The sequence below is a fragment of the Urtica dioica genome, chromosome 12 (assembly GCF_054948205.1).
Source record: "Urtica dioica subsp. dioica isolate 48M chromosome 12, U.dioica_male_clone48M_v1_H2, whole genome shotgun sequence".
Classification (NCBI taxonomy): Eukaryota; Viridiplantae; Streptophyta; class Magnoliopsida; order Rosales; family Urticaceae; genus Urtica; species Urtica dioica.
The window spans coordinates 8,054,158-8,069,057 of NC_142767.1; the positions used below are offsets into that span (position 1 = coordinate 8,054,158).

The window sequence follows — 14,900 nt, forward strand, 5'->3', positions numbered from 1 at the left end:
TCGAACATCCGAGAGAAACTTCTTCTTTTGGTACGACTTGAGGTCTTCCGGAATCACCTCGCCGACTAAATAGTTGACATAATCGGCATACCATGGTAATGCGGCTCCTTGAACCGCCATTAGTTTCTCGTCGGGGAATAAGTCGTCAATGGGCTTGGCACGATCGTGGACGTGCTCAAAGGTCTCGAGACGAGAGAGATGGTCGGCTACCAAGTTCTCCGTTCCTTTCTTGTCCTTGATCTCCACATCAAATTCTTGAAGCAAGAGAACCCACCGAATAAGCCGAGGCTTGGCATCTTTCTTCGTCATTAAATAACGTATCGCGGCGTGATCGGTGTAGACTACCACCTTGTTTCCGATGACGTACGGCCAGAACTTGTCGAAGGCAAACACCACGGCTAAGAGCTCCTTCTCGGTAGTGGTGTAGTTGAGTTGAGCTTCGTTGAGGGTTCGGCTTGCGTAGTAGATGGTGTGGAAGACTTTGTCCTTCCTTTGACCGAGAACCGCTCCAACTGCGAAGTCACTCGCATCACACATCAACTCAAAAGGCAAGTCCCAATCCGGGGTGGTGATGATCGGGGCCGTGCTTAACATCTTCTTTAGAGTGTTGAAGGCTTCTAAACACTCCAAAGTGAAGACAAACTTCGCGTCCTTCTCGAGTAAGCCACAAAGAGGCTTAGTGATCTTTGAAAAATCTTTGATGAAGCGCCTATAGAAACCCGCATGGCCGAGAAAGCTTCGAACTCCCTTCACCGATATTGGAGGAGGTAACTTAGAAATCGTCTCTATCTTGGCTCGGTCAACCTCCAATCCTTGCGTCGAGATTCGATGACCCAACACAATGCCTTCTTTCACCATAAAGTGACACTTCTCCCAATTTAGCACAAGATTTATCTCAACACACCTCGCAAGCACCATGGACAAATGTTCAAGGCATTGGTCAAAGTCGGAACCAAACACCGAGAAATCGTCCATGAATACCTCGATGGTACGCTCCACCATGTCGGAGAAGATAGCCATCATGCATCGTTGGAAAGTCGCCTGTGCATTGCATAGTCCAAATGGCATTCTCCAGAAAGCAAATGTGCCATAGGGACACGTGAAAGTGGTCTTCTCTTGATCTTCGGGATCGATGGCGATTTGATTGTACCCGGAGTAGCCGTCAAGGAAGCAATAGTAGTTGTGGCCGGCGAGGCGGTCGAGCATTTGGTCGATGAAAGGCAACGGGAAGTGGTCTTTCCGGGTTGCACTGTTGAGCTTTCGATAATCCATGCAAATGCGGTGACCGGTCACGGTCCGAGTCGGAATGAGTTCGTTGTTGGAGTTCTTGACCACCGTTATGCCTCCTTTCTTTGGCACACATTGAACCGGACTCACCCAAGGGCTATCGGAGATGGCGTAGATGACTCCGGCGTCAAGCCACTTTAAAATTTCCTTCCTCACCACTTCTTTCATCGCCGGGTTAAGTCATCGTTGATGCTCGACCGAGGGGCGGTGACCGTCTTCCATGTGGATTCGGTGCGTGCAATAGGATGAACTAATGCCCTTGATGTCGGACAAAGTCCATCCTATAGCGGTCTTGTGGCTTCGCAACACCTCCAAAAGTTTATTTTCCTCCGTCTTGCTCAAGTGCGCGGAAATGATCACCGGGAGTGTAGACTCATCTCCTAAGTAGGAGTATTGGAGATGTGATGGTAACTCCTTGAGCTCGAGCTCGGGTGCCTTCTCGATTGACGGAAGCACTCGTGGTGGTCTCTCCCCCAAACTCTCAAAATACTTCTTCTGGTTAGGCTCAAAGCTATCCATGTACTTTGCCTCATCTAAAGCTTCACATTTCAACAAGTCATTAGAAAAATCCATTGAGTTTAGAAGGCATACCTCTAGTGAATCGGTGGATTGGTGAGCATAGTCGTTGATGATGAAGTTACACATGTCGATGCGGAATATATCGTCGCTAGCTCGTGGGTATTTCACCGAGTTGAAGACGTTGAAATGAGCTTCTTCGCCATTGACCCGCAACTTCAATTCTCCTTTTTGCACATCGATGAGCGCACCGGCGGTCGCTAAGAATGGTCTCCCCAAAATGATCGGAATGTTTCGATCCTCCTCCATGTCGAGCACAATAAAATCCGCCGGGAGGATGAATTTATCCACCTTAACGAGTACGTCCTCGATCACTCCCCGCGGATACTTGATTGACCGATCCGCCATTTGAAGCGTGATGCGAGTCGGTGCGATCTCCCCGATTCCAAGCTTGACGAAGACCGAGTACGGCATCAAGTTGATGCTAGCTCCCAAGTCACAAAGCACTCTCCCAAGATTCGAGCCTCCAATATCACAAGGGACGGTGAAACTCCCCGGATCTTTCAACTTCTTGGGTAGCCTCCGTTGGATAATCGCACTACACTCCTCGGTGAGAGCGATAGTGTCGCACTCTTCGCTTATCCATCTCTTGTGGGTAATGATTTCCTTTAAGAACTTCGCATACTTTGGTATTTGCTCTATCGCTTCGGCAAATGGTATGTTGATTTCGAGTTTCTTGAAGATATCAAGAAACTTACCAAATTGCTTGTCGAGCTCGTTCTTCTTGAGGCGTTGAGGGAAAGGGACTTGAACGGGAACCTTGGTACTTGGTGGGGCAATTGGAAGCATTGTCGGTGAAGCTTGATCCGTCGGTGATGAGTCGTCCACGTGTGCCTTTCCTCTCTTCTTCTCTTGACTCTCGGTCGAGTTGTTGGTCACATTACCGCTTCTCAATGTAATGGCGTTACATTGTGGTCGAGGGTTGACGTCGGTGTTGCTTGGGAGGGAACCTTGCGGTCTCTCGCTCATGGCTTTAGCGAAGTGACCCATTTGAACTTCAAGAGTTCTTATTTGGGCCGAGTTGCTTTTGAGGGCCGCTTTTTGGCGTTCGAGCGCAGCCGTGGTATTCGTCATGAACTTGGTGTTTTCAATTGCCATTTGGGCAATTAATTCTTCAAGATTCGGTCTCTTGTCTTGAGAATGAGGATTATTCCGGTATTGAGAGCTCCCATGGTGTTGTTGATGGTGTTGTTGAGGCGGTGGGTGTTGATGATGTTGATGATGTGGTGGAAGGTATGGTTGTTAGTGATGAGGTGGAGCCGGTTGCATTGCCACTTGGTCTTGAGGATTTCTCCATGAGAGGTTTGGATGATTGTTCCTCGCTCCCGTGTAATAATTCCCTGAGTTTTGGTACGTGGGACGATTGTTGTGGTTTCCCACAAACTTAGACTCCTCTATCTCGCCACATTCGTCCGTCGGGTGAGGACCCGCACACAAACCACACTTGTGGTGAGATGTCCCTACCGCCTTCACCGCTTTTTTTCTGTGGACGGTCTTCGCGAGTTTGGCTACCTCAATTGTCAACGATTTGAGGAGCTCCATCTCCGGAGTTATCGGCTCTCTCGCGGCAATTCTCCTCTCGATCGGGCATTGATCGTTCACTTGGGCCATCTTCTCGAGTAGTGCAAACGCGTCGGTGGTGGTGTTGTCGAGAAGTGAGCCTCCCGATGCGGTTTGACTCGGTCTTGAGTCGAAGCCATAAGCCCGCTATAGAAGATTTGTAGTTGCACCCACTCCGCTATACCGTGGCCCGGACACTTCCGAATCATGTCCTTGAAGCGAGCCCACGCTTTGTAGAGGGACTCTCCGTCGTCTTGTCTAAAGTTATGGATTTCGTTTCTCCTCCGGGTCATCTTCTCAAAAGTGAAGAATCGTGAGATGAACTTCGAGCATAAGTCATCCCATGTGGTGATCGAACCCGGAGCAAGAGAGGATAACCACCCATGTGCGCGGTCTCGGATGGAGAACGGGAAAAGTCGGAGACACACGGCTTCCTTGGACAAATGAGGGAGGTTGAACGTGTTGCAAATCCGCAAGAAATTGTTGATGTGGTCTTGCGGATCTTCGGAGGGGGAACCGGCGAATTGATTGTTTTGCACCATGTGAATGATCGAGGTTTTAATCTCGAAATTCGGGTTCCCTTCCATCTCCGGAATTCGTATCGCCGATTGATGCTCATCAAAAGTGGGTTGACCATAATCGAGTATAGTCATTCGTTCTTCCACTTGTTCTCCGTTTCGATGAGCACGAGGTTGTGCTTCATTGCCTCCTTCCATGGCGGCTCGCCTTGCCTCCGCTCGGTTCCGTCGGCAAGTCCGTTCGATCTCGTGATTGATAGGAATGAGCGAGGGTTACGTCGTCGCATGCACCTTTAAAACATAAGAGGCACACAATAAGCACAATAATAACAAGCAAACTCAAAAATTAAACTAGATAATTCAATCGAAAATAGAACCGTAGTCCCCGGCAACGGCGCCAAAAACTTGATGGGAATTTTCTTAACTAAAGAAAAATTCTACACGACGCAAGCGAACGTGTCGTCAAGTAATAGAGTGCAAAAGCACGGATATCGATCCCACAAGGACTCTAGACTATTTCCGAAGCAAACTCACTAGCTTTCTTTTTCGAGTTATGGAAATGAAAAATGGGGGTTTTTGATTGTTTTGAGACAAAGATGAAATGTAAACAAGAGTGAAAACAATATTTAAACACAAGTTAAAAGGAAGGGGCACGATTTCGTTATTTCATCGAGTCGGTCGGTCAAGATACGATTCTAAGCTCGGGTTTAGAGTGTTAAAACTTAGTCTCAACCCCTCCTATAACAATCACTAATATCTCTCGAGTCTTTAGGAATCTAGCTATGTGTCGAACTTACACCTCTCGGTTTGGGTTCTATTAAATCACAAAACCGCATTTAGCCCGGGATTTCAATCAACTACAACTACCCCTAGTCTTTCTATAGCTCTAGGAAGGTTAAAGATGGGATGGGTCAAGCTCACTCGTTTATTACCTCTCGGTGTCTAAACTTGTCTAAGATTCACTAACTAGGTAGCTACTCTCGTTAGCGCTAACACACACCCATACCCATAGAATTTCACTCTCAACCCAACCATGAAGCACCAATCTAATCCAAATGTTTGACCAACCAACTCAACTACATCGCACCCCAAATCTATTTAGCTACTCATAATTAAGAATAAACAAAGTAGAATTGAAATAAGTAAAAGAAACAAAGCAATAAAGAAACAAGACATTGAATGCTAATCTCAACAACCAAACAAAGCTTTCATTAACTCAAGCACTACTTCAATATTCCACTTAGATAAAACAATAAAGTAATCACTATATTCAATGCTCAATAGATAAAAGTAATCAACAAAACTCAAATAGAATGCTTGAAAGCTTAAAATATATCCAACAAAGCAATGAGTAGAGTAAATAAATAAAGAACAATAAATAAAAGAGATAGAGTTAAGGGTGAACAAATGGAGGTGATGAGGATGATGGAGGTTGTCACTTCTCCTTCTTCTTCTTCACTCCCAAGCTCAAGAACAAAATGAGTGTCAAACCCTAGCTTTCTCTCTCTCACTTTCTCTCTCAAGTTTTTCAAAACCAAAGTAAAAATGTCTTCTATTCTCTTCTCCCTCTTTTTCCTTTGACAAGTGTATATGAGGGTTTAAGAGAGGTTTTCGGAGCAAATATGGACCCTTGGATGAGATCCAAGGGCCAAAAATGATTTAAAAGACGAGCTCCAAAAATTCTGAAAAAGCACCTGGCGCGGCGCGCCACATAACATGCGCGCCGCGCCACTCTTGAATTTCTGAAGGCGCGCCACGTCTCTCTTGCGCGTCGGCCGCTCGAGCTCTCGGGTGTAAATTTAGCCACCAGGGCGCGGCGCGCCATTCAATAGGCGCGGCGCGCCAACCTTGAAATGCTGACTTCTTGTTGACCGTCGTTGACTTTTGTTGACTTTACTTCAAAAGGCCATAACTTCCTCGATTTAGCTCCGATTCAACCCGTTTTCGCACCACAGCCTTCTCTCACTCTCTTTATCCTGAAAACATAATAAAACTACAGAATAACATCAAAAACACTAAGAACAAGTTCCGGTTCTTATCTAAGAGTCATAGATAAGTGTGAATGAATCTCACTTATCAATGACAAGTAAAATGTGGTTTGTTTTTTACTAGGTACGTTATGTAAATTACAGTGTAATGATATATGTATGCAAGTATTCTATGGCAGATGTATTTTGAATATGTGTTCATTTAGAAAAAGAGATATATGTATTTTGATATATGTATGCAAGTATCCAGTCAGTGTTCTTATTAAATTGAGTGGATTTAATAAGAGTAACATCACACAAAAAAGCGATAAAATGAAATGACATATAGAAAAAGACATAACTTGTAATGTCACAAAAAAGTGGATCGCAATGTTTCAATGTCACAAAAGAGTGGATTTGAAGCATTTTACAGCTTTTACATACATCAAACAGAAACATCTAGGTAAATTAAGGATGAATTCCAATGTTTCAAAATATGAACCCTTACTTAGCTTTACAAAGCTATTTTACACAGTTCTAAAATGTTCCAAAAGTGGGTTAGGGCTTTACATATTCATACACACTACAAATTACTCGGCGAACAATCTTTTACGCCCGCGTTGATTTGGAAAAAACCTGTTTTAACCAACAGCAGGTCAGCGACTAACTAACTAACATTCTTCAAATCCAAATCCAAATAGAAAACATTAATATAGCAGCTTATTATATTTAATTACTACTGTTTTATTTGTGACATAAATAATAAATTAATTACTACTGTTTTGATAAATAATTACTACTGTTTTGATAATTAATTAATTACTACTGTTTTATTTGATAATTACTACTGATAGAAAGCAATAATTCTAAGTAGAAATGCTTATAATTCTAGATTTTTAATTATTATATAGTCTTTGGGCCTTTTAATTATTATATAGTCTTTGGGGAGTTTAAATACAAGGACATTTGTATATCTGGATTATTTATTACTGAAATTGGCCCGTTTCTTTCAACATCAAGTCTTTATATTAGCAGGCCATGATAATGGGCCTTGGGCAATTGGCCCACTTCAGCCGGGCATGTTCTCAAGCATACTATGAACATACCTGTACGCCTCGACAATGAAGCAAAACACGTCCAATTGCAGCTCGGATGCTCGCACTCTGCACGGACTCTGTTGTATTCGTTCTTCTTAAAATAAATGGCTTTACCACTGCGTATTGAGTACTCCCTTATGGCTTCCTTGAAGAGCTTGCCGGTTTGGAATGTCATACCCAGCTTGAAGACCGGGTTTTTTTTAATTCAGATTCTTTAAACTCCACGAAGTTGGGGAGTTTCTTTTTGAAATTCCTCGGGGCAGTAGAGCTTTCACCGGGTGGTCTGACCTCCTCTTCAGACGATGAATCTTCAATTCCGATGTACGCATCCATGTCGAAGTCACTGTCCTCCGAGTCATCATCTTCATCACTAACGGCGTTCATTCCTTTACCTATGTACGCCAGGCCAAGGTCAACAACATCACCATCAACTTCTACGTCGTCTTCGCTTGCTTCAAAACCAACATCTTCAACGTCACCCGCGGCATCTTCAACGTCACCCTCGGCATCTTCAAAATCGTCAAAGCCTTCAAATTCTTCAAGTTCATGTGGCTCAGCAGCTTCATGTGGCTCAGCAGCTTCATTGTGATATTGCTCTAGTTGGATCAGCTCCTCCATGTGAATCACATCCACTGCATCAACTTGAACATCAAAGTGGTCGGATTGTACTTGCTGATCGTCCTGCTCCACCGTTGCCGGTCCAGTTGGTGAGAACCAACGGGGTGATCACAATAGATGTGCACTTCCCATTTTGTTTTGAGTGTCTCTGACAACAGTTCTAAGAGCAACTCATCAGTGCATATGCACTCTAGTTTGTCACACAAGGTAGAATTCATGAAGTATAGAGGCCCCTTAGTGTATCGAAGCATCACCGTCAATAGCTTGTCCAAACAAACCATCGAAATCCTATCTATGTGTACACTCTCGATGCGCTCTACAACTCCACCTTCATAGCTCCAATCACGATCAGCCGTTGCAAACAAGAGCGTACCTCCATGATGAACGTTCAAGACAAAGCAGTTCAATGTTTCAACTGCAAAAAAAAATAACGACAGTCGAATAAAGAGCCGTTATTAGTGCAAAGGGATATCACTGCTTCAAAGAACTAACAAATCTCGTACATGAATAGAAAAACAAAACCACATAAAAGAACAACAACACAAACCCGACTTCCAATTAAGTATAGCCAACCAACCAACCAAGACTAAACATAAATTTTATTTACCGACACTAAGGACCCACTGTATATTAAAAGGGGAAAAAAACCATCGCACACACTAAAACCGTAAAAAAAAACAAATAAAAAACTTCTTTTCATACCCTGGGCCCATTCGACAAAAGCATTGTGGTCCCCAACTATATTATTGACTTTAAATAACACTTAAAAGACACAAAAATGTTCATACCTGTACATTCGTTCTCACTCGGTGTAGACTCCTTCGTCGGAACAGGCGATTTTTGCTTCTGTTTTGGTTTTCGAGCCGGTGATTTCTTGGGCAGTGCGGTCGATTTCTTATTCGCACTTTCTTTCCCTTTCGACTTCGAGCGAGAAGATGCCACAGACCTTCGCGCCGGTGACGACTTCCCGGGAGATTTACCTTTCGCCATTACTGGTTTTTTAGTTCTAGGGTTTTACTGTTAAGAATCGATGCAATTTGGGATTTTTACATCCGACTGTTTTTTTTACTTAATTACTGTTTTTTCTTTATTTAATTTACTTTTACACCTCAATTTATTTAATTTAGATGAATAAACAAACAATTAAGAATCAATTAAATACACTCCCTCATCCGACTAACAAAATAATGATTTTACCCTTATTTACCAGAACGCGTGCGTTCCACGTGCTTATTTAACTGACGATTGAGCCTCTTTTTTGACGGAAGAACCCAACTACTACTTTTTTATATAACAGGGGGTTAACAAATAGTTTTAAAAAGATAGGGGGCATTTTGAAGTGAGACCTTAAATCAGGGGGCAAATATACAATTTATTCTAATAAAAAATAATATAATAATATGTATATAGTACATACATATATATATATATATTATAATGAAAAGTAATATAATAATATATATATATATATATATATATATATATATATATATATATATATATATATAACAAAGTGTGTGTTGTTTTGTTTGGTTTTGGGTTCAAATGTCAATGGCTCGGTTTTTGTCTTCAAATGCTTTCGCTCAGCTATTCACCTTAATACTGGGATCAAATAAAATTGTGCAATAAATTGAACAAGCTGTATTTACTGTAAACTCTACAGTAGCCAAGAGGTTTTATTATTATTATTTTTAATTGGAAAGAATTATAGATTACGTATACATTCTTATATAATTAATTGGATGTACAAAAATAGTGTAAAAATGGTCGAATTTTTTTTTCCAAGTCAAAAAGAGGTCTGGGCGCGAAACCGATCCAAACCCTTTTTATTGGAGGGTCGGGCCGGGCCTAAAGAATAACACTTTAGGCCGAACCCAGGACCGTGTTCCTCAATCCTCGGGCTGAGACTGAGATTGAAAAGAGTCAAAACTAGGTCTTAAAAAGCGCAAACTATAATCATAATATATATACATATATATATATATATATATATATAATTCAAAATATACACTTTTAATCAAAACAACAAAAAATTTAGTCAAAAACATTTATATCATTAACAATAAAATTGAGTTTATATGTCAAATATACTTTTTAAACATACTAACATAAATTTAAACAAAAATGAAATATGCAGTTTATTTAAAAAGGGTTGGGCCCGAGACCCCGGGTAAGGTATTTCTTAGGGTCCGGGCCAGTCCAGACTTGAGGGCATATACCCTAAGCCTAACCCAGGTTCTTCAACAAGCACAGTTCGAACCGAACCTTTTCCAAAAAGGGTCGGACCAGCCTAAAACTTCTAAAAAGCAGGGCCGGATCGATTAGCCCACGGATGGCCAAGCCCAATTAACTATACTGTACTTCTTTGTCCATTGCTAACATGTTTACTAATTCCTTGAAACTACTATATTTTTACATTAATATCTTGTAAGCATAATTTAAACGACCCTAATTAGCCAAGATCTTAGAACTAGATGATTTTCACAAAACATTAGAGATCAAGAAAACCTACCTCGATCGATGATGAGAGCGATGACGGCGGTGGCAGAATCACCGGAATTGGTTTATCTCTCTTGACCTCTTAAATCTTGATAGTTTTTTTTTGATAGCTCAGGAAAACTGCGTAATGGGTTGATAGATGACCAATCCCTAGGGTTTCTCTTTATATAGACCCACCATCAGGGTATATAGGAAATTACTTTTATTTTAATTAACGGATAGGATTTAACTTGATTATATATTAAGCCCTTAAATTAGTATTACACTTGGGTCACACACATACGTGGCTTTATAAAATAAAGTCTACCATATGATTTGAAATTATAAAGAAAATTGCGGAAGTTAATAATCAATTTTATATGATAAATAGATAAATATAAATCACTGAGTGTTATTTTTTTTAGTATTTAATTAATGTTCTATGGCATGATCCTGCAACATTTGAGAATTGAAAATACTACCAATTGCTAAGTGGGTACCTAAGACCACTAAACCAACACCATTTTTTGGAAATGTAAGGTTTTTAATTAGATAGCGGGTAAAATACCCAGGAGTACATAGACCAAACTCTTTACAATAAGGAAGATTAAGACCTCATGTTGTACAGGATTCAATGCTAGATTCGGATAAAAGCACAACGTGTGTATGCTTGCAAGTAAAGGAAGACAATAAAACGCACTCACTTTAGGTCATGGAAGGAACCAATTAGCAAAAGACCACTTACCTCGACAAAGGGCGTTCGAGAATCTGTACGCCCAAATCTCTAAACAAAAAAAATCGAAAAGACGGCTATTCAGGACAAATACCACAATTAAAATATGAAGATGATAAAACAAGTTCCAAATACACATAAAATGACAACCAAATAAAACACAAAAAAAAAAGAAACTAAAGCTATTATATATCTTTCGAGATAAACCATCTAGTAAGGAACAAACTGCCCATCTGCATCTGTATCCAAAAAAATCTAAAAATTTTAAATTCAATTTTTCTCCTTTTAAAATTTATTCATTATTGTTATTGTAATTTTTTTTATTTTTTGTACTTTTGATAAATTGGCCCCCTCCTATATTTGGTCGCTGGCTCCGCCCATACACGACGTCTATAAAATATAGCCCGAAAGTCCGCACCTAAAAGTCTTGGGTGCGAAAAGCCGCACCCAAAAGTCTTGACTTTCGGGTGCGACATTTATGTGCGACTTTCCGCACCTAAAGTCGCACCTAAAAAGTCACCAAAAATAAAAAAATGACGACCAAATCCCTCGGCCAAATAACCAAATCCCTCGGTCGAAACACAACCCAATCCAAATATCCAGAATTCACAAAAAAAAAATCATTACAGCCTCAACACATCATCAAGCAGAATTCCTCAATTCATAAAACACATCCAAAACTTCATACGGCCAAGTCCACATATTACTCAAAATTCGTCCGAAAAATCTAACAAAATTCAAACCATGCCTTTCAACCTAAACGTTAAACAATTTCATAATCACATCACAAAATCAAACTCAACACACGGCCAGCATCAAAAACACACGGCCAACACCAGAAACACACGGCCAACGTCAACTGATTTCCACAAAAGCCCCAAATTCAAGTTCCAAACCCTAGAGAATTTGGAGCTGAGGTCGAGGGTTCTCGAGAGGCCGCTCGCCGCAGGAGCAGAGCCCGGGAGGGAGGTTGCTGGTGAAGGCGTTGGAGATGAAGTCGAGGGTGCGAAGGGCGGTACCTTAAAGAGGAAGAAAAAAAAGAGGAGTCGGAGTTTGCGGCTGGCCGGAAATTAAAGAGGAAGAAAAAAAAAAGAGGGAGAGGAAACTCACCTTAGGATGCTCGATGGTGGCGGTACCCGTCGGTGGTGGTCGGAGAGAGGCTCGGTGGAGAGAGAGGCTCGGTGGACTGGTGGTGGTGGTAGGAGAGAAGTCGGAGAGAGAGAGAGAGAGAGAGAGAGAGAGAGAGAGAGAGGGGCTCGGAATGTGAGAGAATGAATGAAAATCGCAGTGAAAATTTATTTTATATCCTGACCTAGAATTTGGGTGCCACTTTGTCGCACCCAATGACACTTTTGGGTGCGACATAGTGGCACCCAATGATATTTGTCAGTACTTTTGGGTGCGACAAAGTCGCACCTAATAGTATTTCAAAAAAAGAGGGAGAAATTTGACCGCGATAAAATTTGAGACATTAGTACTATATTCGGTGCGGAAAGTCGCACCCAATATTACTTTTGGGTGCGAAAAGTTGCACCTAATAGTATTTTACAAAAAAGAGGGGTAAAGTTGACCGTTCAAATGTTTTAAGACTATAGGTGCGACTAAGTCGCACCCAAAAGTTTTGACGGACTTTTGGGTGCGAAAAGTCGCACTCAAAGTTTAAAAAAAACAACGAACATTTTTATATGCTGGTTTAGTTTTTGGTGCGACAAGTCGCACCTGAAAGACTCATTTGGTGCGAATTTTGGGTGCGAAAAGTCGCACCCGGATGTCTTCCGCACCGGAAAATAGTATTTGTAGTAGTGAAAACTTACTTATATTAGTTTCAACAACTCATTTTTTTTATTATTTTACAAATTTTTCACGAGGTCTAGATTTTTATGGAGTGTGAAATTTGAGATGAGACATAATTTTTATTCTTAGTATTTGCATTGTTTTGTTTTTTATGAATTTGATTCAATGATTCTATTTTGTACTTTGTTGTGACAAATACCTGAACAATCCGACTTAAACCACCCCAAATAAATCAAACAAAACCAATCCGATTAATATCAGTTCGGGTTGGTTTGGTTTCAATACCATAAACGGTTTGGGTTGGGTTATAAAAATGACAAACCGAAGATTATCGGGTCGGGTTCATGAAATGTACAAATCCGAATAACCCAACCCGATGTACAGACCTAAGATAAACCATCTAGTACGGAATATACCCTCCATCTCCATCTATATCGAAAAAACTCTAAAAGCTTATTTTAAATTCAATTTTTCTCCTTTTTAAAACTTATTCATTATTGTTATTGTAATTTTTATTTATTTTTTACTTTTGATAAATTGGCCACTCCTATATTTGGTCGCTGGCTCCGCCCATACACGACGTCTATAAAATATAGTCACGAAAATTTTGTCTTCAGTATTTTTTTTATTAATTCTTTTAAATTTATAAACTTAACAGATATAGAAGATAACGAATATGCTTAAAATGTACAAAAGAGCCAAGAAACTCTATTGGAAAAAGTAGTCTTGTAAACATCACATATATATCCTACGTAAGGTTTGACGAAATTAGATGAAGATACAAAGTCAAGAGAACAACTCTTTGACTATTATTATGACAAACAAACTTGATGACGGAATTTATTGCTGGACATATTATTAGATATATATATATATATATATATATATATATATATATATATATATTATCCTTGATTTTATTGAACACTAGAAATATATGTATGAGTAGGAATGTGATGATCAGTTGCCACAGAAGTCGGAAGTCCCGTCGCCGTAGTGAAGAGTACAGCCACGTGGAGCCATACAGCAATTGATACACCCAACTTGGAGCTGGTCTTTGGAGCTCCCACAGGTCATGTACTGAAGATCACTCCTGCAAAACTGAAGGCAGATTTGTCCTTCTACTCTCACGTTTGTCGCCACAAGAGTTGTTGCTATTACATGAATGACACCACAAACCAATTATGACTTATTTCAATGAAAATTCAACAAGAAAGAAGCATATATATATATTCATGTAAGTATACATACCAATCAGAAAGAGTAGAAGAAATCCATTGATCAGCTTGTTGATTGTTGCCATCTCTTGATGTTCTTCTCTGTTACTTTTTTTCTATTTTTCTTTTGTGTATTATTTCTCAGATGTGATGATTTTCATAAGCGGTCGAGACGGCTATATATATACAGCAAGTTCTAACTACCAAAATATATGTGGATCAACTTGTAATTATAAATTCCTGTAAATGTGAACATAATCGTAGGTATGATCAATAATTGGCAGCTATATACATAATCGTCGTATTTGACCGGCGCTATATAGGTATATATATCACGCAACTTGTCAAGAGTCCGAAATTTACAGGTCTCACGTTTCAATTAATTTGTGTATTATATTATATATAACCAGGTTACTTGTCTAGATTGGATTAAAACCTGGATAGTACATCCTAATATAGTGTTGAAAAGCTATATTATCCACGAATACATATATCATCCACGAATTTGCCATGCAGATTCATGCATTTGCATTGAGATTTTGAGTACAATGATAGTTTAGACTAATTTGCCTTTGTAATTAATATCCATGCCTTTGAAGGATATCGAAATTTCAGACCAAGAAAATATATTTTTCTCTAATTATTTATATGTAATTAATCCGTATGGGAAACATAAGAACAATTCACATTCTTTTGTACAAAACATTAAATTTATTCTAACCAAAACCTTGCTCTCATTAACTTGAAAGTAGCAAAATCATAAGCACTTAAAGACTCCTAGTGAGATTCTCTCTATTAGAGAAAGACTTCCTACATGAGAACTATGGAGAAGAAAACACAGATATTGTAGATCTGACACACCAAACAAACTTGCTTGGTATGGAAGATGACGACGACGATTGGGAATTGCAAACTGATTCAGCTTCCTCTTTGGCAGATGAAGGAATTCTTGGGAGGCTTATACCAAAGAAACCAATCCGACGTCAAGCTCTGGGAGCCCTCCTAGAGGGGTTGTGGAGTTTGACTAAAGGTTGGCGACTGAAGGTTCTTGAAAC

General features: G+C 40.2%; 2 protein-coding genes across 2 annotated transcripts; both read right to left on the minus strand.

Annotated features, from left to right (window-relative positions):
* Window positions 1–1,467: 1,467 nt before the first annotated feature.
* LOC149378901 (uncharacterized) lies at window positions 1,468–2,961 on the minus strand. The gene has a single exon (XM_089603900.1). The coding sequence runs from the start codon at window positions 2,959–2,961 to the stop codon at window positions 1,468–1,470; it is 1,494 nt and encodes a 497-aa protein (XP_089460026.1).
* A 10,355-nt stretch (window positions 2,962–13,316) lies between these two features.
* Window positions 13,317–14,101, minus strand: LOC149378902 (serine-type endopeptidase inhibitor). The gene is made up of 2 exons (XM_089603784.1): window positions 13,880–14,101; window positions 13,317–13,782 (listed from the first exon to the last, which is right to left on the minus strand). The coding sequence occupies exons 1-2, from the start codon at window positions 13,929–13,931 to the stop codon at window positions 13,589–13,591; spliced, it is 246 nt and encodes an 81-aa protein (XP_089459910.1). The 5' UTR covers window positions 13,932–14,101; the 3' UTR covers window positions 13,317–13,588.
* Between the last annotated feature and the right edge of the window lie 799 nt (window positions 14,102–14,900).

What these genes read in the sequence shown, in the direction of transcription:
- LOC149378901 (XM_089603900.1), bottom strand. Translation starts at nt 2,961, where the DNA reads ATGGCAATTGAAAACACCAAGTTCATGACGAATACCACGGCTGCGCTC.
- LOC149378902 (XM_089603784.1), bottom strand. Translation starts at nt 13,931, where the DNA reads ATGGCAACAATCAACAAGCTGATCAATGGATTTCTTCTACTCTTTCTG. An exon ending in TCTTCTACTCTTTCTGATTG is followed by an intron (nt 13,783 to 13,879) that starts GTATGTATACTT and finishes TTCATGTAATAG; the next exon opens with CAACAACTCTTGTGGCGACA.